Genomic DNA, 16,059 nt, shown 5'->3' with positions numbered 1-16,059 from the left:
AATTTTGCTCTCATCTTATTGTTCAAATGCAATATGACTTAAACTGAAATTTTTAGGCCATTAGGTAACAGGAATTAATTATTCACCAGTTAAACAAAGGAGCATAGCTGGTACAGAGTACTGGGATGCAGGGGACACTATTCTTCCAGTTTGGCCTAAAAGCATTTCTGAGGAGTCTTAACTGAAACCATTGGAGCCATCATCTGCTTGTGCTTTTCATCCTGCTTCCAAAAGGATGTTAATGCCCTCTACAGCTAGTGGGCAGTATTATGTATTTACTTAGTAGAGAGGGTCAGGCACTACAGGTGTTTTGATGTAACAGACAGTTCTTGTTTCTCTTCTTCAGGAGTTTTGATGTCTGTCAGGAATTTGTGTCTCATTTAAATAATGGCAGAGTGGATTATGTCAGGACTTGTGTATGTAAGTGGAGTTTGATATTTAAAAACATGTACCTGGCTGAAATTCATGACAGCAAAGGCAAGTCATTTATCTAGAGTTTATTCTACATTTTCATTATTTGAATCATCTGCCCTGTCTACATGATCAAACTTGATTTTTAAAAGCATTTATTTTGAGATACTGACATCAGTAAGAGGGATCGGTCTAATATGAAGGTGTGGATAGTAAAACAGCTGTCTTATCAGCCTAGTTACCAAATGACTTTGCTGACATGGTGTAGTTGTGTTGATTTTTTTACATGAATCCCTTACATGTCACATATGTGTCTGTGTGTGACTTTCCCACCAAAATCTAAGCACTCTGAGGGATAGACTTGAAACTGGTATAGGACCTCTCTCCCTTTCAAGTAGAACGAGTGAGAAACTCTGAGATAGAATTGTCACATACTTGGTGTGATACATTAAGACTTGTAAACAAATGACTGATAATAGCAACGACTGCAAACATCCTAGACCCACTTGACCCACACTTTGTATCATTAGCTGGAGTCTATTTGCCCTTGTCTCACCGCGAGTACCTCTGTTGGCCCCTGAGTGGGGCTGTGCCTCGGGAAGTTCTAAATTCCTTAAAAGTCGCATTATGATGAGACAAGGGTGCTTATCTTAAGGCTAAGAGTTTAACTTAAGGCTACTCGATCTTAAGCGGTGAGAGATTTACATCTCTTTGTTTACACGGTGGGAGCTGCAATCTGTACCTCGGGGGTGAGGTTCCACTGTTGCTAGGGACGGGAGGATGCTCCATGTGTAGCTGACGTTTTGGGGGAAACAGGGATGTCGCAGGAGCTGAGGAGGTGAAGATAAGCAGCAAGAGGGTTGAAAGATGGAAGACTAAGTGAAAAAGAACATAGAGAAAAGACTGATATGTGGATACGGCCATGGAGAGTTGCGTCTGGTGGTGTTAATGCAGTAGTACAGGATGTGGACAGTTGTTGCTCTGTTTAGCGCTGCAGGATATCAGCAAAGAAGGCATTTATAAGCCACATGAAACCTAATAGTGCTCTAGTACACATTTCTTCTCTGCTTATGGGCGTGCTGCCGTGGGAAAGCCGATCCTTATTATCTTATTATCTGAGGTAAATCAAAACCTGGAATGACCCGCCCGTTTGAAGGTGCTGGAGCTTTCATAAACTAAGTTTAAATCTTGATAGTAAGGAAACAGAATGTCTCCAGGCTGAATTTTTAGGATTAATTATATGTGTGGCTGTGTGCTTTGGCTCTAGAAATGCCAGGTATGTCCAGCACGAGCCGCCTTCCGTCGCTCCTCTCCCCGGCAGCCCCGCGGGTTCGGTTCGCTTGATGGGGACGGGCGCGCGCCGGGGGGCGATGCTGGGAGGGGCGTTTGAGAACCTGCGGCTCCCGCGGGGCCGCGGCGGGGCGCGAGCGCGCTGCGTGCCGGCGTGTCCCGGTGCGCGAGGCCGAGCGCTGCCTGCGGCTCCCGTTCCCAAGGCCCAGTTTCCCGATCCAGCCCCGCCCTTCCCGGCGCGGGCGGGGCGGGGACCACGCTCACGTGACGGCTCGCGGCCAATGGCGCGATCGCGTGATGCGCGGCGCCGGCTGCGCGCGCGGCGGGGGCAGCGCAAGATGGCGGCGGGCGCGTGAGCGGCGGCGGCGGCCGGGACGGAGGGAGCCGAGGCCCGAAGGGACCGGGAGGGGCCGGCGGGGCAGCCGCGGGTGCCGCCCCCGGGGGGCGATGGTAAAATGACCCAGGCGGGCAAGAAGAAGAAGCGCGCCGTGAACCGCAGCATCATGCTGGCCAAGAAGATCATCATTAAAGACGGCGGGACGGTGAGCCGGGGCGCGGCTGGAGGCGCCGGGGAGCCCCGGGGAGCCCCGGGCAGCGCGGCGGGGCGGGGGCGGCAGCGGGCGGGCAGGGCCCGGTGGGCCCACGGGTCTCGGCAGCCGCGCTGGTGGCGGTGCCCCAGCAGTTCCTGGGCCCAGGCTGGCTGGTCCGGCCCGTAGGGGCTGTTCCCGGGCGCGGGACGGGGTTGAGGCGCAGGAGCGAGTGCGGCCCCAGCCGCTGGGCCCCGGCCCGGCGGGGCGTTACGGCCGCCCCGGGGTGCGGGGCGTGTCCGGCCCCGCCTCGCCCCGGCCGCGATTCGGAGCGGGGCCGCGCAAGGCGGGGGTGCCGCCGGCACGGACCGCCGTGCTCGCCGTGTTCGTGGGCTGGGACAGAATGGGCCAGCGAGGGGCACACGCTCCAGCACCTGAGAAGTCCCGCAAAGGGCGCCGGGAAGAAGGATTTTGCAGTTCCTCACACTGTCTTGCTTCCTCTTGAATGCATACATTTTAAAAAGAAGGGAAGTTATTAAGTGGTTTTGGCTGTTAGAGCTTGGGGTTTGTTTGTTTTTGTGTTTTGGTTTGGTTTCTTTTTTTAAATTGATGAGTGCCATGACTTGCAGTGTATCATTGCCCCTGGATTTTTTCCGCTCTGTAACATTATGCAACTTCCGTGTGCTCTCTTCTAAATACAGTGTCATTATTTCACATAAGAGACATCTTGACAGACAAAGTTGCTGATAGCCCTTCAGTTTGTCTTTTTGGAACAACAGTGGAGGGAAGGGAGGTTTCAGAGTCACCATACTTGTTCGTCGAAGTGGTGGCCATCTGTCTGGTTTACTTCAGTGTTAAGAAGCAAAACTAATTCCAGTGATGGCTGTTGGTGTTTTCCAGTACATGTTTTCCCTTTCTTTGGGAAGATAGAAATGAATGAGGTTACCTTGTACAAATGTTAAATGCAAGTATTTTAGTATGAGTAGTAGAAGCAGAGTAAATGCTGTTACTCAGGGGACATAGTGCTTCATCATTTCTCTCTGGGGTAATCATTGGTTAAGATTGCTTCCAAGTGCCCTTTACCTCTCAACTTTAACTTTCTTTTGCTAAGAGAGGAGAAAGGATGTTACAATTAACTGCATTCGGTAATGTTTGTAGTGCAGCGTTGGGTGGCTCCCACCAGTTCCAAAAGCAGAATGCAAACTTGCATGAGTTGTGTATGATTTTCAGTTTATTAAAACAGTGGAAACATGGGCCATAAACATTAGATGAAAGTATGTGGATTGTTGGTAGGTAAGAAATTTCAGCTTGTGATACTTTCTACTTTCAAATAAATGTTCTGGAATTTATTTGTTTTATATACATTTTTAAAGTTAAGAGGTCTGGTATAGCAGAGTATTCTTTATAATGACAGCAAAAACTTTATGCATGGATTTTTTTTTTTTAATGTTTGCTGTTAGTTAGCCTTCAGTGCTCTGTCCTCAGCTCCTTTGTTACCCAGCACATTGTGTGACACTGTGGGAAACAGGTACATGAAAATGGCCCCTGTGTCTTGAATGTCTCCCACTGGCAAACCAGTAATTAATCAAGTATCTTCATGAACAGTTTCCAGACTGATTGGTTTATTTTGAAACTATTTGACATCAAAGAAAACTGTGTGAGCCAGCAAGAATATACAGCTGGTTAATGAGGCAGTGGCACGGGCAAAAAGAGTTTCTGATGGGGAACCTCAGTCAAACCTAATGTAATTGTCACTGGTTCTGATGTGGACAGGAAAAAAAAAAACAAGCAAAAAGGAAACCCACCCATTGTTTCTGCAAAGCCTCTCCTCCCACCACAGTTTGTGCTGGGTCGCCTTGACAAGGCAGTGGGTGGTGCAGGAGGTTGGGTGCATGGCAGTATTTTTGGGTTGTTCTCTTTGCAGCTTTAGTAGCTGTATCACAGAAAAAATGTGTAATGGTGTGTGTGCTCACACACTTGAGATTTCAGTAAAGGAGAGGCAGTAACACCAGTGAAGTGGTTTCATAGAACGATGAACGGTTTGGTTGGAAGGGACCGTAAAGATCATCTTGTTCCACCCCCCCTGCCATGTAGTGGAACCTTCCAGTACATCAGGTTGCTCAAAATCCCATCCAACTTAGGGATAGCGCATCTACAACTTCTGTTTCAACCCTTTTTTTCCCCAATAATTTTAATTTTAATTTTGCCTTCCGTTGTGACCACCTAGTATTTGTCTTATGTAAGATGATGCATTTTTGAAGCAGTCATGCAATGACTTTATTTGTGTACTTTATTTGGTGCCTTTTTCAGCACAGGAGCAGCAGCTGTGATCTTATACCTGATGTCTTTGTTGCTTTGATAGTTATTCTGTTCTTGTTAGATGTGTGTTCTTGGGCTTGCCTGGCATGTACACTTTTTATCACTGACATGGCTGACAGTACAGAGTCTTTGGTTAAAGACATCTTCTCTCTAACCAGGAAAAAGGGCATTCCTAGAGCACTGTTTTGTGCCACAGACTTAGCCGGATGTAAATACACTCTGCTCTGGGTGCCTGGTTGCAGAGAAGGGTTGCTGTTACTCTGACTGAACATCTTGGTTCCAGCTTGTTCACACAAGGACTCCATATCTTTTATCTCCAGGTGTAAGGCCACCTGATTTGGTTGCACTTGGGTCATTACATTACACGTTAGCCCATTTATAAAGCACAGGGGTCAGGCTGGTAGAGTAGGACAGGGCTGAACACCCAGTGCCTGCACTGTACATGTTGGGGTAGGAGGGTGCATCAGACTGGTGCTGAAATCTTGTGAACTGAATGCACACGAAGTATCTTAATGCACTGCAATTTATATGCTTATTAATCTCCTTCCCTTTCTCTTTCACCTCAGGAGTATTTTTGCCACTTTATAGTTGCAACCACCTTTAAAAATGGCTATAGGGGGCATGATCTAAATGTCACTAAACTACCTTTTTTTTTTAATAGTACCTGTGGCAAGAGACCACTAGCAATAAGAAAACAAGGAAATTTAACCCTAGTGATTTAAATGTCACTTCTGTTTGTTTCTGCCGGTGTGTAGGAAACATCTGTTGCTGTTGCTTACAGCTGGATGACATGGCAGAGGGCAGCAGTCACCTGCCTGTGTGTCTCTAAAGTCACCAGTGGCTCAGCTGTGCAGAACAGCCCCGGTTTCGTTCTGCTGTTTCGGTCTGTGCGTGTGGTCTGTGAGGAGCTGCCCAGAGCGGGACGAGGCAGCACGGGGACAGATGGCCCATGAGCTCATGTTTGCTGTGAATAGAGGTGCTCTTGACCCCCGTGCTTGGCGGGATGGGGATGGTTTGTGACACCCACTTCGCCATCTGTCATACCTTGGGGGAGTCACGAGCCAGTAATGTGACAGGAATCCAGGGGCTATGGGAATCAACCTGATTTTCTGATTTTGTGACATCAAGCCAAACGGGTAACGATGATACTTACAGTTTGTGCAGAGCTGAATAAATTTTTAACCCAAAGCTAAAATAAGGACTGTGGGTGGAAAGGGAAAGGAATTGTGGGAAGAGAAGATAATTATAGCCACTTTCTGTACCTAAAAAGACTGTTAATGTACCTCCTTAGGAGTGTAGGATGAAGAAATAGTAGGAATATCTATGGTATGTCTGTATTTACTGAAGAGGGCTTCGGAAAGAAAAATAGCACAATTCTGTGGTACTTTTGTAACTCACCTTTTACATATTGATATGGTTACTTTTAAAAATTGTGATCTTTTTTAGCAAGAGGGATGAGTAACCAGTGAGGTTTTCTGTATTTATTTCCTATGTTTGTTCAATAAGCTTTTTTTTTTCTATATTGGAAATACTGGAATTTGGAAAGAAAAGCTAGGTATGGCTTGCATAAATCTCATCATAAAAGAAAGACTCTAATATTACAGGACTGCAACTTGGAATTGTGTAGTATTTGAGGCTGGAAGGCACCTCTGAACATCTGATCCAACTACCCCACTGTCTTAACCCAGACAGTGTCAGCTGGAGCATTTTGCTCAGGGCTGTGTCTGGTGAAGTTTGAGGGATGGAGGCTCCACACTTCACTGAGCAGCCTGTTTCAGGGGGTCCTTGTTCAAGGTTTAAGTAGAATTTCTTGTATTTCACTGTGTGCCTCTGGTCCTGTTACGGACACCTCTGAGAAGTTTCTGGCTCTTGTCTTTGCTCCCTCCCATCAGCAACTTACACACATTGATAAGATCCCAGTGAGCCTTCTTGGGAAGCAGCCGAGGTCTTTAGGCTGTGTGTGCTCAGTGTAATGTCAGGTCTGATCACATCAGTACCACTCGTAGTAACTTACCTACAAACTGGGAGAGTACATGTTAAGGCAGCACTTCTAAAGAATGCATATGAGATTTCTGATGAGTTATTCATAGTGCCTTCATATGAAAATAATTAGTGAACCATATCCTTAATTTGCAAATGTTGCACTGTGGCATGTTGTTTGACAGCATTTAGAGGCTACAAGATGAGCAGGTTGTCCCACCCATGCTCCTTTTGTTCTTCTCAAAAGCTACTTCTGATTCTACTAAATCGCTGAAGAATTTGAAGTTCCTTATGTTCAAATCTTTCATCTGTATCTCTTCCTGCATTTGAACGCCCTGTAATTCACAGGCCTGCACTCAGTATTTGGGAAGCGATCAGTGCTGTTCCTGAGATTTGCTTCTGGTGTTTGTTATTTTGGTTTCTTTCCTGATTTAGAGCTATCAAAGTTTTGTAGCAGTGATGCCTTTTAGTAACAGAAGTGCTGTAGAGCTGTTTGATAGACCAGGTAATTAGATTTTGGGATAGCTGAGTGTAAACACAACCATGTTTTGGAATCGTGAAAACTTGATTCCATGTGGCATTGTGTAAACTTCAGCAATTTTCTCAAGGAAAATAAAATGATCTTCTAAAGAAGAATCTGTTTTCCCTGTAGCATCCTTGTTTACCAGACTGGCAGTGTAAGTGGTTAATATTTAGAGATGGCAGTGAAGGATTCTGCATAGTAAAATTAAGACACTTCAGGACATTATCACCAAAGGGTTAAAAAAAGGAATTTTACCAGTTAGCTGGGATAACTGTATTCCAAAGGGTTGAGTCCTGTTTAATTGTTAATCCTTCTATTTTTAATGTTCAAATGCATTTCTCACTACTCTGATAGATGGTTAGATGTTTTTATCACCTGTCTTTTCTCTTGTTTTAGCCTCAAGGAATAGGCTCACCTAGTGTCTATCATGCCGTTATTGTAATCTTCTTGGAGTTTTTTGCTTGGGGACTCCTGACAGCTCCCACTCTGGTGGTAAGTGATTCTCTGGAGCTTTTTCTCGCTGTACAGGACATGGGGCAATTACTGCAGAGGCACTTGGCATCTTCTGAATTAAGTGAAAATTACATATCATTGACCTGCTCTGTTGTGGAAGTAAAAAGTTCTGTATTTTTAGATGGTATCAAAAATTTCAAATTCTTTCATTAAAGCAGAGTAATGGTGTAGCATAGCTGTTTATGTGCAAGTCTGCTAACACTCAAGCTTACATGTAAGTATTTTCTGATTGAAATCAATAAGACAGCAATGCAATTATCTTTCAAATTGCCACAAAAAGTTGGCACATTACAAATATAAAGACAAAAATACTTCAAATTTGGTAACATTATGCAAGCATGTGTAGGTAGGGAGATCTTTGCTGACCTGGCTGTGTTTTAAACAGAAGCTTCAGAGCACAGACCCTGTTACACCAGTTAGAGCTTCCCTGTGATTAGTGAGACAGTCATACCAACGTGTTTGTAACAAATTGTTTTGTCATGTAGTTGGTTGCTTTTAATTTGGATTTAATCTGTGAGTGACACATGCTGACAAATTAAAAGGAGTGAAGGCTTAAAAATCTTCAGGCAGGCTCCACCTAAAATGCAGTCTTGGTGCAGCTCTGAAAGCTGATGTTAACCATGAACAGTGTCCTGGGTATAGATGGCACATTGGTTACTGAAGGGAGTCCCTCTCACTGACACCAGTCACACTGAGAGACCTGCATTTCTGGGCTCTCCTCACCGAGCTGGGAGGCACTTCAGAATGTGAGGTGATGTCTCCTCCCTCTCTCCCCAGTTCCCAACAGATGGCACAGTAACATGTGGAAAGTCTGGTCTGAGATGATTTTCTAAGTTCTCTGTGGTCTATTTAGATTTCAGACATTGAAGTCCCAAATTACCTTCCATGCAAATTAGAGATGAAATACATTATTTGTGGTTTATCTTTTTCTTCCTCTGTATTCTGTGAAAATAAAGAAGTACTGTGCATCATAAAGTTGGATGTATCATGAGCAATATTTGTAGCTACTATTATGTAAATGACAAGTGTTCATATTTCTTCTTCAGGTTTTGCATGAAACCTTCCCAAAACATACATTTCTAATGAATGGTCTAATTCAAGGAGTAAAGGTAAGCTGACAGAAGTTAATCACAAGTACAGTTTAAAGTGAATGGTGGGAGGAATATAGAAATGAATGCCAATTGGGTGAAACATTCACGAGGTTTTTCAATATGGCTTTTGCAGTATAACTAAAACAGGGGAGTAAATTACTTGTAAAAAGGCAAATATGCGTCACTTCACTTCTAGTAAGGTATTGCTTGGTCTGTATCTACTGTTTGGGTTCAGCAAATAAAAAAGGTAGTTGACTAATCCCAGATGATGCATATGGTGGTAAAAGTTGATAATTTTTTACTTGGAGCTTGTTGCTCCAGTAGGGTATTTTCAATTACTTAGTTTTATGTGAATTCTAAACAGGTAAGATTATAAAACACAGTTATTAAAACTGCTAGTATGACTGGACGATCTGTGTTTTGAATTTTTTGTAGTTCTGGTGTAACAGATCTCAAATTTTATGTAACCAGACATGGGATAGAAGATCAGGGATGCTTGGTCACACTGCCTTTGATGCATTGCACTGTAGTCATTGACTTGAATCAAAATAGAGCCCAGGCTGCTCTCAGATGTGGTATGGTCAGCTATCACAATTCTAACCACTCAGTTCTAACTGAAAATGTTTTGTTCATTTAGGGCTTATTGTCGTTTCTCAGTGCCCCACTCATAGGTGCCCTGTCTGATGTGTGGGGACGAAAGTCCTTCCTGCTGCTAACAGTGTTTTTCACCTGTGCACCAATACCACTAATGAAGATCAGCCCATGGTTAGTAAGTTCTTTCACAGTAGGTTGGCTCTTTCTCGTTAAGGTTGCATCTAATGCATATGTTTGTAGCGTTGTCGATAAATGTTATTTATGGTTCATGGGAGGTTGAGGCTTTTGTATTACTTCCATGCAAAGTTGGGGGAACAGTCAAACTGAAGCAGCTACCATGAGGCCAAACACCTTGGTCAGAATTTTAGCAGCTGCTGGCTTTGATCTGTGTGCTGTAAGCCCTGGTCCTGCTCCAGCAGATGTACAAACACTGGGAGAACGCTCTCCAGTAAACTGGGCAGGACTGTAGTGTGGTCACAGTACTCAAATAATAACCGGCTGTGTGGAAATTAGAACCTGACCTAATGTGGGTGTGAAGTAACCATTTGTGACATAAAATGTTGCTGCAGTTTTACACTTTTATTTCTCAAATTCTAAAATCCCCCACCTTTCATGCTGTGTGCAAGTTAGTAACCTCCTAACTGGCTGGAACATCCCCCAGGCGGGCATGAACTGAGGATGTGGCAGCAGCAGCACAGCCTGCACTGACGTGGGGCAGCACCAGCTGTTCAGGGAGCTCTGTCAGCCTTTCCCGCTTTCTCCCTGGTCACACAGGTTGTTCGTCCCTCTTTGGAAGAAGCTTGTTTCTAAGTGTAGATTAAGGTTTCAAATGCCAAGTGCTAGTGTCTGTAGCATAAAGATATGGCTAATGTTGAGGCCTTTCCATGACCAGATTCTCAAAATACTGAAGTTCCTAATTCACTTGGTGTCATAGATCAGTTGAATTTGTTAGTTGAACGCCTCATTTCCCAGTAGTACTTAATCACAGCAGCACTTTGTAGGTGTTACAAAAGCACTCTGTTTGTACTCGGTACACTGAGGAGGAGTTACACAACTCTGTTGAGACACATTCACATTAGCTTTATCCAAGATTATCTCAATAAATTGTCAGGATAAGTTGGACAGGGTGATTTACTGTTGAACTGCACTTGGATTGAATAGACTTTCTGTTTCTATTTAGCTGTTCTAATTTTTTTATCATGTTTTAGGTGGTATTTCGCTGTTATCTCCGTGTCTGGAGTTTTTGCAGTGACATTTTCTGTAGTTTTTGCATATGTAGCAGACATAACCCAAGAACATGAGAGAAGCATGGCCTATGGTTTGGTAGGTATTATTTTGGCTCTTTTCCTGTGTTATGCAGTACTAAACCCTTCAGTCTGTAGTGCTTTTCAAAGCTGCCTGTTTGTTTCTTCTGTGGCAAGTTGATTTTAGTTTGGAGTCAGGTTTTTCCATTTAATTGTTCCTGTCATCCAGTCTTGGAATATTTTGCTTCTAAATTAAATACAGCTCATTTCTTCCCAGAGATATCGGCAGACTCCAGAGTTAATTAAACCCAGTTATGTCAGTACATGCAAGAGTGCTGTGAGCCTCACATGGCTGTCCAGTTATCAGAAAAGGGTTTTCTTGAAAAACTGTGATTTTCTGAAATGCAGAGCTGCTACCACATAGGCACAGTAAAAAGGCTACTTTTAATCGCTGCCTGATTAAAATGATCAGGCTTCTGAAGATGAGGAGGTGTGGGTAATAACACTGCTGACTTGTGTCACTGAAAGTCTTACCAGCTGTGCTTTGTTCCAGGTTTCAGCAACTTTTGCAGCAAGTTTAGTCACCAGCCCTGCTATCGGTGCCTACCTTGGTCGAGTGTACGGAGACAGCCTGGTTGTGGTCCTGGCTACAGCAATAGCCTTGTTGGACATTTGTTTCATCCTTGTTGCTGTACCAGAATCGCTGCCAGAGAAGATGAGGCCAGCATCCTGGGGAGCACCCATTTCGTGGGAGCAGGCTGACCCTTTTGCAGTAAGCTACTTAAATAGGGAATATTTTGTTATTTGTAGATGTTGAGCTTCAGAGACAGGGAAGAGGCTGAATTTACTGTGTTTCAAGCCTAAAAACAAAGCCTTTCTTTTTTAAATTTGACCTTGTTTCACTGTTAATACTTTTGCCAGCAATCTTGCTAAACGTGCAGGGAATGCTCTGGTGGTACCAAATAACAGATTCATTGTTGGGCTTTTCAGATCCCAGCTAGGGACGATTTCTGAAAAAGGAGATGGAATGTTTTGTAATGTTTTATACTTTTTCCTTCTCCGCAGTCACTGAAGAAAGTTGGCCAGGACTCCATTGTGCTGCTAATCTGCATAACAGTCTTTCTTTCCTACCTCCCAGAGGCAGGTCAATATTCCAGCTTCTTCCTATACCTCAGACAGGTAATGTAACATTTTGGTATGGATTTGAACAAAAGTAAATACACAGGATTTAGGAAAGTTTTCAGAATTGCTGAGTTAGTATGGAAGGTGTAGATAACTAGTATAATTTAAAAGTTTCCAGCAGCTGATTTAAGTCCTCTTGCTGTTCTGTTTTTCTCTCTTTATAGAAAGACATGAACTATAAAACAGTTTCTTGTATTTTGTAGTTATTTGCATTATTCTTGGACTACAAGGTTCAGTGTGTTAAAACTGGTTTTATTTTTTGAGAGAACTGTTTAATTGTTTTCAATTTATGCTCCTTTATTTTTGTATACTTGCTCTATTTAATAAAAAAATTCCAAACCCCATGACTTAGATTTTCTAAGTTAAGGAGGAGCTGAGTAATACTGGTCTTCTACTGTTGTGTGTTTCCTCACTGTGTTTGTGACATCCTGATACATGGTTTATGGTTAATAATCAAATTGCCTTTTTTTAATATAGATAATGGGATTTTCATCTGAAAGTGTTGCAGCGTTTATAGCAGTCCTTGGGATTCTTTCCATTATTGCACAGGTCAGTTATTGCTCTGTGTGTCATTGATTTGCTAAGTTCTAAAGAATGAAGGACTGTGAAGAACTTTGAAAACACTGTGCTTCCATAACTGTCACTCACCTTTTCTACTGCTGTTTTTTTCCAAATCTCTATCGATTAACACTCTATAACAGATGAAAAAGTACTTGACAACCAGGGTTTGGCTCATTAATATCTGATATGTATTGTGTTGGGAAAACTAAATCTTTTGTGCATCAAAGAAGGGGTAATGGTTTGGTTATATTACTTGCTAAATAATTGCTATTTTTTGGGTAGAGGCAACTACTGCTTCTGGAGAATTTTACTTTAAAACATTTATTTGCATATATTTGTCATTGAGAATAAAATGTTTTCAGGGGTTTTGTTGCGTTTTTAATTAACTCATCAACTCATCTGTGTTTAACATTTAGAATAAAATGTTATTTTTCTGATTTTATTTTTTTCACCTTTTCCCCTGTTAGACAATAGTTTTGAGCTTACTTATGCGGTCCATTGGAAATAAAAATACCATCCTACTGGGCCTAGGATTTCAGATACTGCAGCTTGCGTGGTACGGCTTTGGATCAGAACCATGGTAAGTACATTACATCTCAGTCTCTGACTGGTGCGGTATTTGTCTGCATTTTACCCGTTATCCAAGGGAGACAGCCAAGTGTGTGTGAGGTACATCCAGCATTTATGTGCTCCCAGAGCTCACAGAGCTCCAGCCCCGCCAGGCAGTGATCCCAGTGTGTGTTTTGCAGGATGATGTGGGCAGCCGGCGCCGTGGCAGCCATGTCCAGCATTACTTTCCCAGCTGTCAGTGCCCTCGTTTCACGGACTGCTGATGCCGACCAGCAGGGTAGGTTTTGTCCTGGATCTTGGAATTCTAGCCACAGAATACTGTGCAGACAGACACGCTGGGGTCTCGTCATGCTGCTCGTCGGGCAGCCTCAGTTGGCAGGCCAGCCCAGAGTCCTGAGCACAAGGCACCACGTGTTAAATCCACGTGGCTTGGAGGGTGCAGAGTGTGTGTATCACGTGCTTGTGGCACAGAGGGAAAACCTTCATCGGGTCCCAGCAGTAGCAAAATATTCAGCAGACTTAATGCACTGTTCCTTTTCCTCACTGTTGCATGCAGTGCTTTCTCTCCCCTGTGACAGCAAGGATATTGCCTATCTCCTGGCCTCTGAATGAGCTCAGCATGGCAAGTACTGCTGTGTGCTAGAGGCAGATGGAAAAACCACTTGAATGTACCATAATGACAAGCTTTTTGCACCCCTTGTTTATTGCTACACATAGTGCAACAGCATTTAGAGCTTTCCTGCTTGCATCAGTTTGAAGGTGAAGTGAATAAAGTCTTACTGATTCATCAGAAATAGTTAATTATATATGTATAAATACAGATAGATGAGAACAGGGTATTTTGCTTTTCCCAGGTGTTGTTCAAGGGATGATAACAGGCATTCGAGGACTGTGTAATGGTTTGGGACCAGCACTTTATGGTTTTATATTCTATATATTTCACGTTGAATTGAATGAACTGCCCATGCCTGAATCACCATCAGGAGGTAGTGTGGTTGCACAATACCATTTACAACAGGTATGTTTCTTTTTTTACTTACTGCTTCCAAAAAAAAGAAGCTAGGAAGGGATCATGTGCCCATCAGTTCTTGAGTTTGATGCTGTGTGACGTTTAGTTACACTAAGTGTAAGTGAAGGGTGTAGAAAGACGTTCTTGAGTCCGTCTTGGGCAGGGTTGTTGGTCTGTTTGTTTAACAGATGTATTGGTTTAGTTAAATTTTCCAGTAGATACAGCTGATAGTCATAGACAACTGTGACCCTTGTGAGCAGAATACCTAGAGGGAAGGATGGACCGATACCAACAGTGTACCACTGGTGCATGTTTTGGTTTTGTTGTCCTTTAACCAAGCTCTCTATTTTTTTTTTAGTTTCTAATAGATACTAATTTGTTTAGGAAACTCAGCAGGAAGAACTTGCCCTAGCAAAGGATGTTGGCAGGCATTAATAAGAATCATGTGCTCCCTTGTCCTAAATCTTAGGATGTAACATTGTTTTCACATTTTTTGTAGAAGACTCCACTGTACTGACTAGTGTATCCAGAAACAACTCTTCCCACTCCAGAAATTGGGATAATTAGCAATTGTAGTCTGTTAATGTGCGTTTAAGGGCTCATTAACATGTTGTGGTGTTACTGTTGCTGTTTTCAGAATTCCATCATTCCTGGACCCCCATTCTTATTTGGAGCGTGCTCTGTGCTGTTGGCACTACTTGTTGCCTTGTTTATTCCTGAACACACAAACCTAAACGTCCGATCCAGCAACTGGAAGAAACACTGTGGCAGCCATGGCCATCCCCACAGCCCACAAGCTCCTGGTGAAGCTAAAGAACCATTACTGCAAGATACAAATGTATGACAAAAATCCAGGAAGACCTTTTGGACTCTTTTCATCAGCAGTTTGGGATACACATTCCAATTCCATCAAAATGTAATTTCTTAAGGTAATCTTAAGAAGTATCTTTCTGCATGAAATCTGTAGGAATTAAAACAGGAGCTTTCTCCAAAGATGTTGCCATTGAACTAAAAACTTACTTGCTTTTATAAACAAACTGTTACATACTCGTCTCTTGCCATGAAATACTGTTACTGCTAAACTTAACTTTACATTCTAGTTCAGAGACAAAAAGTAGAGTCCAGGCATGAGCATGTGTCCTTCTGTTTCCTTACGGTGGTGAGCTTTAATTCTAGTCACGCTACGTCTCAATGAGACATACTGGCATCTGTGTGGACCCATTCGTTTTAAAATCTTGGGTCAGTTGATTCAAAGCCTTAATGTAAATGTACTCAAGTAGGAAGAAGGTAAATTGGTATCATTTCTTTTTAAAGTCACATGGCAGGTTTTTTTAAGTTTGTACTAATACAAAAATCACATGAGCACGCTTGCTGAACAGTAAAAGTTATTTTTTATGTAAGTGCATTTACTCTTTCTATTTTTGAATAAACGGTAGTGTCAAACACTTGTTTAAATAGTAAGTGGGTGTTTTGAGCCTACAAATTTTAATATTGGCTCTAAAACTCTACTTTCCTACGCACCGTTTATTATACCACTATATTTCTGACGTTTGCGTAATCATAAGGACCTCAAAACTTGAAAACACAGACTGAACTATAAGCTGATAGCCTTGAATCTGTCCGTGTGCTATATAGTGGCCTTTGAGGACTGTCACAATAACCCTTTTGCATTACAGAGCTAAAGTTTTAGTCCTAAATTTTCAGGACCCTTAGTACAGAAGAGAGCTTTATATACAATTACTGATGTGAATTTCTCTAAAAGTGTATATTTTTGTGTCCAGTTGTATTATTTAAGTGTTCCTTTGTATAAATTTGTGTATAAAGTATTGTATAGGTTTAAAATGTTTTCATCTTGTGGTTATTGCTTAATGCTTTTTTACCTTTGAACATTCACCATGGTTGACCAAGAGCAGGAAAAAAAATATGTAAATATACTGTTAATAAAGTTGAATATTTTAATGAATTTTTAAATAATTGTTAACGTCTCTTAAAACCGTAATTGAAGTGCTGTAGTGCATGTGTGTTACACTTCAGCAGATGAGCAAAGTCAGCTGGAGTTCAGGTTTTATGTGTCACATAAAGCAGCCTTGGAATTACTCCTGCTGTCCAGCAGCACGGGCTGGCTGCAGCTGGCTCCTTGTTTCCTGGGGGATCGAAGGCAACAGGATGGCCATAGATCCAGGCTCCAAGAAACAGGTCAGTTAGTTACACACAGCCACCCTTTCCTGTGCTGCAGGGATCAGTC

The 16,059-nt window shown here is 42.8% G+C and overlaps 1 protein-coding gene across 1 annotated transcript; it reads left to right on the top strand.

The window, feature by feature from the left end:
- Positions 1–2,056: 2,056 nt before the first annotated feature.
- On the top strand, positions 2,057–15,777 carry MFSD14A (major facilitator superfamily domain containing 14A). The gene is made up of 12 exons (XM_027740769.2): positions 2,057–2,243; positions 7,447–7,542; positions 8,610–8,672; positions 9,292–9,419; positions 10,457–10,571; positions 11,046–11,264; positions 11,558–11,671; positions 12,152–12,223; positions 12,703–12,815; positions 12,985–13,082; positions 13,660–13,823; positions 14,452–15,777. Exons 1-12 carry the CDS (start codon positions 2,157–2,159, stop codon positions 14,656–14,658), a joined length of 1,476 nt encoding a protein of 491 aa, XP_027596570.1. The 5' UTR covers positions 2,057–2,156; the 3' UTR covers positions 14,659–15,777.
- The last annotated feature ends 282 nt before the right edge of the window (positions 15,778–16,059 follow it).

Source organism: Pipra filicauda, unplaced genomic scaffold (genome assembly GCF_003945595.2).
Source record: "Pipra filicauda isolate LSUMZ 115617 unplaced genomic scaffold, ASM394559v2 scaffold135_size2527700_pilon, whole genome shotgun sequence".
NCBI lineage: Eukaryota > Metazoa > Chordata > Aves > Passeriformes > Pipridae > Pipra > Pipra filicauda.
Note: the sequence above shows the minus strand (reverse complement) of the source record. Positions and strands in the feature narration are given on the sequence as shown.